Source organism: Gavialis gangeticus, unplaced genomic scaffold, assembly GCF_001723915.1.
Source record: "Gavialis gangeticus isolate Ggan-Ray unplaced genomic scaffold, GavGan_comp1, whole genome shotgun sequence".
Classification (NCBI taxonomy): Eukaryota; Metazoa; Chordata; order Crocodylia; family Gavialidae; genus Gavialis; species Gavialis gangeticus.
This window is the reverse complement of record NW_017728998.1, coordinates 49376944-49384205: the sequence shown is the minus strand read 5'-3', so window position 1 is coordinate 49384205 and position 7262 is coordinate 49376944. Positions and strand designations below refer to the sequence as shown.

Below are 7262 nucleotides of genomic sequence, written 5' to 3'. Positions count from 1 at the left end.
CCACCCCTGCAGCCCAGGGACCACTCCGCCCACCAGTAGCTCACCCTCCCCTCCCCGCCGGAGAAGCAGCTAAGGTGTGTGCATGACATGGGGGTTTAATCAGCCCTAAATTGAAGCGGTGGTTTTTAAAACCCACCACTTCAATTTAGGGCCTCCGTTTCATCTACACATGCCCCTAGGTACCATTTACAAAGCAGTACGTACTCCTATTGTGCTTTACTGAGTGCTTACATTTGCCATCTGCACCATACTCCTTTCCATAGTGTCAAGTAGGAGGAAGACTGTAATACAAATTTTCTGATTACTCCGAGTAGCTTCAGCCTTCCTAGAGTTTACCATGATATCACTAAGTCACCAGGAAGTTATTTGTCTGTGTCTCTGAGCCCACAGACCAAAGCCCTACGTAGCTGCATGAGAAAACATTTAAATTCATTCTGCCTCCCCCCTTCCTCCTTCCTACACATCTGGGCTGCTTTCCCTCTCATCATTCCAGAGTCATATGCTAAGGGAGGAATGGAGGCAGTGGCAAGGCATGGCCACCTGCAAAAAGGGCAAGTCCAGTAGATCCTGGATACTTTGCATTTAGGTTCCTAACTCTCCTGAGAAGATAAGTTTGCCATTAGCTAGGGACACACAAGCTGAGGTGCTCTCGCTGTTTGCTGTGGTTTTCTCCAAGCAGCTGTGCAAGACTAATAATGAGATTCAATGAAACTTCTGAAGTAAACCTTCAGCAAACAGCTGAGCAACTCCCCCTTAATCTAGCTGTCCACAGCAAACAAAGTTAATTGAGAATCACCCAGCTACAAATGATCAGGATGCAACTGTAATGGCCCACAGCCAAAGCTGCAAATGACAGCTTAATAATTTAGTCATAATAAATTACAGCAGGAGGTGGGGATGAAAACTTGATGTCTTCCCAATCTTTTAGGTGGGACAGAAATTTCATAATCTTCTATTTCAGTTTCCCAGTGACCATAAGGAGGAATATAGTGTTATGACTTGTCTCAGTAAGTTGTAGTTTTAAGTTTTCCACACAACTCTTCCTTGATGGTTGTGTTTTCTAGTTAGATAATTTTGTAGTATTCCCCCCTACCACCCTGCTCTCCCCAAACTGTATTTTACTATTTGATTTTCTAATTCTGCCTCAGATTGCTGGTCTTCCTTGCCTTAGGAGGGTGTACATACTCCTACTGGAATCAACAATGTCAATAGCCTATGTTTTCTATATTGATCTACTCTACTGCACTCCGAAGCTGAGAAGGGAAACCAGATGCTGAGGATTACCCTCCATGCTGCACTCTGCAAAGGAAGGCAGGGGAATGGCACCAGTTTGTCTCCACTTTAAAAGTTTTTTCCCAATAATCCTGTTTCATTGAGGGGAGGGGAACTGAGCTCAGAGATTGCCTTTAAATATTTCAAGTTGTTGCAGATCTCCCTGTCCCCAAAAAGGCTGGTGTTGTCTGCCCCCAATCCTCCCACATTGTTTTTTTTTTTTCTGGGGAAGAGGAGGAAATGACTAGGCACAACTGGTATGGGCATAGCTGCTAGAGACTAAAACTTGACCTTCCATTTGGTATGCTGTTCTCTTAGTATCACTTTCTTTCGAAGTCTTCTAAAATCTTGCCTGCTTTCTAAAAGGACTTGCAGCAATTCCACCTACCTGGGTTGCATCTTAGAACAGCTAGCCTATCCAATTTTGTTGGCTCCTTTCCTGCGCAGGGAAGCGGAGGGACAAAGCAACCCCACGCATACTGAGCTGTGCAGAAAATGCATTCCGACAACACAGCCAGAGTTCTACAGTAAGATACTTCCTAAATGACAGTAGAAGAAAGATCGGTCCTAGGTTTTTAATTACCCATCTGTTGCCCTGAAGTCTGTAAGGACACTGCAAATACCTCAGAAAAAAAAAGAAGAGCTGAGGGAACTTCCCCTGCCCTTCCAAATCAAATGCAGCTGTTATACATAGATGTACTTAGATGTGCAAATTCAAACAAACTCTTAGTCCAAACATTTGAAATAGGATTTAGAAATCTAATCTAAAAAACTCCCCAGACAGATGGTATGAGCTAACCTGCATGCTTCTGGAGATCCAGAAGAACACCTGGATAACTTCAAGGAAGTGGGGACATTTTTTCCCCTACTGTCACTGACTGATGGTTCTGGACCATGCCCAACTTGCAGGCAGGCTGAAGCACCTGTTGTAATAAATCTGCAGACCTTAGCACAAAGAAGTGCAGTCAAGCACTTAGAAGCAAAGGTGCACTGATACATTGGTCCCATATCAAATCGGCACCAATATAAGGCAATTGGCTTTTTTTTGGCTGATAATGTTGTTGATAATGTTGTTGTTGCACACAGCCACAGTGCAGCACACAGGCAGCCAAAAGCACAGCCGGCAGCACAGAGAGCAGCTGGGTCCAGCTGGTAAGTCTGTTGTGAGGGAAGGGGCATTGGGGTGGGATGGAACAGATTGAGGCTCCTGCCACTGCACGCACCCTGGGAGAGCATGGCGGGCATGTGCCCCTGGATCTGCATGCAGGGCAAGGGTGGGATGCCGCTGCAGGCTGGAGAGGTGCCAAGCTCTTCCCAGTGGAGGGGTTGGGCCGGGGTTGCACTCGGGGCAGGCGGCAGCAGAACTGGGACGGGGGAGCTATGAGGAATTATGGAATGGCTGCAGCTCTCCTCCCCCCACCGCAGCACCCCACCCACCACCCTGAATGCAGCCCAGCCCAGCCCAGCACCAGGAAGAGCTCAGCACTGCCCTAGCCCCAGCCCACAGCAGCAGCCTGCCCTCACCCCATGTGCAGATCCAGGGGCACATGGCCCCCACACCCTCCCAGGGTATGTGTAGCAGCAGGAGCCCCTCCTCCCCCAGCCAGCCTGAACAAGCTGCTCGTGGCTCCATCCCACACTCTGCCCTGGCTGTGCAGCACCTGCCCCAGCCCCACTCTCTCCCTCACCAAGGGGGCCTCCATCTGCCCCCCCCCACAACAGACTTACCAGCCAGATGCTGCTCTCCAAACTGCTTGGCTGCTTATCGGCAATTGGACTGGTATCAGCCCATATGGCTCGTTAAAAATCAGACATCGGTATCAGCCCAAAAAATCTCTACAGGTGCATCTCTACTTAGAAATTAATTCAGAAATATCATGTCATAAAAAAGGGAGTTGGTATGGCAGTTTAAGGCCTGTAGTCTCCCCTCAAAATAAAGCCAAGGGATCTTTTCAAATTTACTTTGTGGAGTTTTAACTGACTGGATGAGTAAAATGGTAAAATAATTATGGAAAAATGTCATCATCTTTGGTAGAATTTTCAAGAGTCATAAACACATATGATTTCTTATAAATGTTTTTGTGATGTGAGTGACTAGAAATTGAAGGAGACTTTAAAAGTTAGGAATAAAGTCTCATGTGTTAGAAACGTGAGTTTATATAGGAACACAGATGTACAAAGTGCTTCCATTGGTTTAAATATGCCCAGCAGACAACTCACTTTAAATAGATCCAGTATAAAAGTTACATAACTAACATCAGAGAATAGATCATCTTCAAAGACGGTGAAAAGACTGTTATAGCAGTTATAAGAGACCAATAGCAGAAAAAAAAATTAAAAGCGTCTGATAACTAAGGAAAGCACAGAGTACCGTGTCTCTTCTAAGTAGGAGTATGACACCCACTGGCAGTTTATAAAGACTCTCAATCTGAAATCTAGTCTGTTTAAAGCTATAAATTATCTTAAGTTATAACAATTACTTCCTCACCCAATTCTTTTGTCTAATGTCACTTTAAAACCACTTCAGTTGTCCTCATTCTGTGAAAAAAGGTCACAAGCAACAGAGCAAACTAATTTACAATGCATAAAGCAGGTCAACTGGGGAGAAAAAGAAACCTCTTTCTTACCTTTTCAGTTATAGCAATCTTGGCTGTTAATAGTAATAAAAACCTTCAGAAGAGAGATGCAATTTTTAAATTGAATGTTTTTTATTAATAAGTTCAAACCTGTGAACTAAAGGAATTTTGTCAGTGACACATTTGCGTATTTGGGCATGGATTATATTGAAAGATTGAAATAATTGGAGAAATTGCAGATATAAAGATCATCTCACCCTCTGCCTCATACCGGGAACAGTACTATACACGATATACAAGAATCTGCCCTGAATGCCAAGTAAAATATTGTACACAGTATTCAGCAGCCATTAGAACATTCTCATTTTTAAAATGTTTTAACTTTCACGACCTTTTAGCTTTATAATCCCTGACTGTAGTTTCCATATAGTGCTAGAGTTATGTCAACACAGAGTAGCTTTACCATATACAATCAAATTTCTAGTCAATTCAAAAAACCTTCACTGAAAGACAGCCACTGAGTGAATGACTGAAAAACTGTTACAAGTTTAACTTAGTTACCTTTCTGAGTTTTTGATTTCTTCCGTTACAAAATTAAGTGTATCCCAACCCGAATAAGAGAACAGGGCAGAGTATAGGGCAAGAGAAATGTCTCCGAGGTCCCAAGAAGATCCTTCAAATGCTTTTTGAAAGTGTTCTGAACGTCCTGTGTATGGATTGAAGAAAATGCATACATTACGGTAAGACACAGCTAATAAAGAGTGTTTTAGGATGATGTACAAAGTTGCCAACTGAACCAAAAAACAGAGTCTCAGTATCTCTAGAGACTGTTGAACCACCTTTCTATTCTTATAGACAACTGTTACCATGTGGAAGCAGAAGTGATATTCTTCTACAGTTAAAAACTTAGTCTGCTCACAACAGCACAAACAGAAATCAGGTACAGTGAAATACATACTTTTATTCCAAAACAAAACTGTAAGTTCTAACACCCTTGACAGTACCCTTCCAGAACTTCCAGCAAATGTATACAAGTAAAACAGTACAGTCATACTGTGTACCCTGAATTTTGAACCACTTAACCTGTGTATCAAAACTAAGATTTTATTTCTTGGAAGACAGTCCTTTAAAAATGTTTACAGAATCTTAAGGACAACTGATTATCCAATTGAATAAATCTCTACTTCAAATTTATGAAGCTCTCATTTATTTGATGGGGTATAGTTCAGAAAAAATGCAAAGGAAACCCAACTAATTATTCCCCAGTCTTATTGATTAATATTACCAACCTTGATTTTAATTTTGCAAGCTTACCCTGGCATAGTTTAACAATTCCTGTTATGATGATGACAATAAGGGCAATGACTTTGGCATAGGTGAATACATCCTGCACCCTTGTTCCCCATTTAACATAGGCACAATTTATAAATGTTAGAAGACCTACGAGACAAAAAAGGGAGAAGTAAGCTATGAGCAATCTTCTGTTAAACATGTTTTAAGTTTTTATCCATATCATTTTAAAGTTGAACCTACCTTGCAAGTATCTGCAATACTTGCAAAACTGTCATGTCAGTTCCTTAATTTATGACAAAAGCAAGAATAGGGAAGTGACACTCTAAAGGTTTTTCCTCCCCTTTTAAGTGAAGTAAAGAACCTTCATGTGTCACACTTTTCTGCACCTTCATTAAACTGTGAAATTAAGAGCAATTAATATTGCTTTCAAGAGCAATTAATAACGTAAACTCCACAGATAAGGCAACATATATCTGATAGAAAAAATATTTATTAAAACCGATGTCATTAGGATGAAAACAGAAATCAGAAGCTGTGCTGGGGAACTCAAAATTTACAGTCCTATGTGAATTTCATTTTTTCTTCTTGAATGAACTTAGCCCCTTTAACTATAGACAATTAGTATTCCCACTTATGGCTAGTCTACATGGAAAACTCAGTCACAGTAAGCTTGTGGGTGGAATAGCCAATGCACTGTAAATTTACAACCTAACTTACTGTACACTAACTTCCCAGATGCACAAGCCCTTAAATTACCTCTCTGTTTTCCTTCAGCATTAGAAATTCACCAACTACTCAAATTTAAGTGAGACATTCAAAGCTAAAAGCACATACTTAGAACATCTTAAGTTATAATGAAATATCTGAAAAATCAAGTTTCCAAAACGGTCAATATCAGCATTGTTTGCCAAGATGAGCTGAAAACATTCAGAATTGTTATTTTGAAGGTACTTTTCCACAACAAAAAGAAAGGCAGATTTCTAAGTTTCATGAATATTCCAACTGGTAGTGTCTGTCTTTACAATTGTGTGATAAAATGTCTCCAGTGATCTCCTCTTTTTGCTGCTGCTATATACTCACATTATTTCCCCTTTGCATTCTTCAGTTTTTTCTTTTTATTTCTGAGTATCAGAAAGGCTTCCATTGTACGTGCCATATTCAAAGCTCAATCTTTATACTTTTCTTTAATTCTAACTTTTGCATTGATTTAGGGTTATAAATAAGTAATCAAATTCAACCCTGAATTTTAGACACCTCTCTCAGATGCACATATCTGCACTAGCAAGTGAGGTATGGGCAGTTAACTTCAACCACATTTTTTTAAGCTTATATACAGCCTTAGACTACCATGTATTTTAAGTACATGGATCAAAGTGACTTCTTCAAAGTGGTGAAATGACAAGCCCAAAAGAAAATATAATAAAAAGTACAAGGGAAATAATTTAAACCAGGGTGCAAGAGATGTCCAACAAGAAGAGTGCTGCATGCACGCTTTAGCTCAGGGATTGGCAATGTTTTTTGGGTCAGGTGCCAAAAAAACCTGGCAACCTGGACTTGGAAGATGTTGGCGTGCTAGAGATGGACAGCAAGGGAGCCATGAGGGCCTGATGCTTGTGGTAGCATAGCCCTGGCCTCTTCCCTGCTGTGCTCCCCAAGGCACACATGCAGCTGCTACCAGCAACAAATCTTGCAGCTGTCTGCTGTAGGCAATCTGGGCTCTGGACAGGCCCTTGCCACCCACCAAGTCTGGATGGCTTGCAGTAGGCAGCAGCCAGGCTACAAACAGCTGCACTAGGGTCCAGAGTCCCAGCCCAGCGCCATGGCAGCAGTGGCTGCACACACACCTTGGGGCTCAAGGCAGGAAAGGAGCCAGGGTTGCACTGCCCTAGGCCCCTTCCCTGCTGTACACCCCAAGGCACACATGCAGCTGCTGCTGGCCAAAGAGCCAGGTCAGGACTCCAGACCCCAGGACACTGGTTGCAGCCTCCTGGCTACCTGTCACATCCAGCCTGGGCTCTGGGCAGCTGCTGCCTGCCATGAAGCCTGGGCTGCTCAGAGTCTGCCCAGTGCCTGCTGCAAGAAACCTGGGCCCTGTGGCCAGCAGCAGCAGGTGCTGGGGGC

General features: G+C 42.5%; 1 protein-coding gene across 1 annotated transcript in view; it reads right to left on the bottom strand.

Annotated features, from left to right (window-relative positions):
• SLC7A6 (solute carrier family 7 member 6) overlaps positions 1-7262 on the bottom strand; it is a 46189-nt gene that overhangs the window by 29253 nt on the left and 9674 nt on the right. The window contains 2 exon segments of the mRNA XM_019505916.1: positions 4410-4554; positions 5163-5288. Coding sequence (XP_019361461.1) covers positions 4410-4554; positions 5163-5288 — 271 coding nt within the window.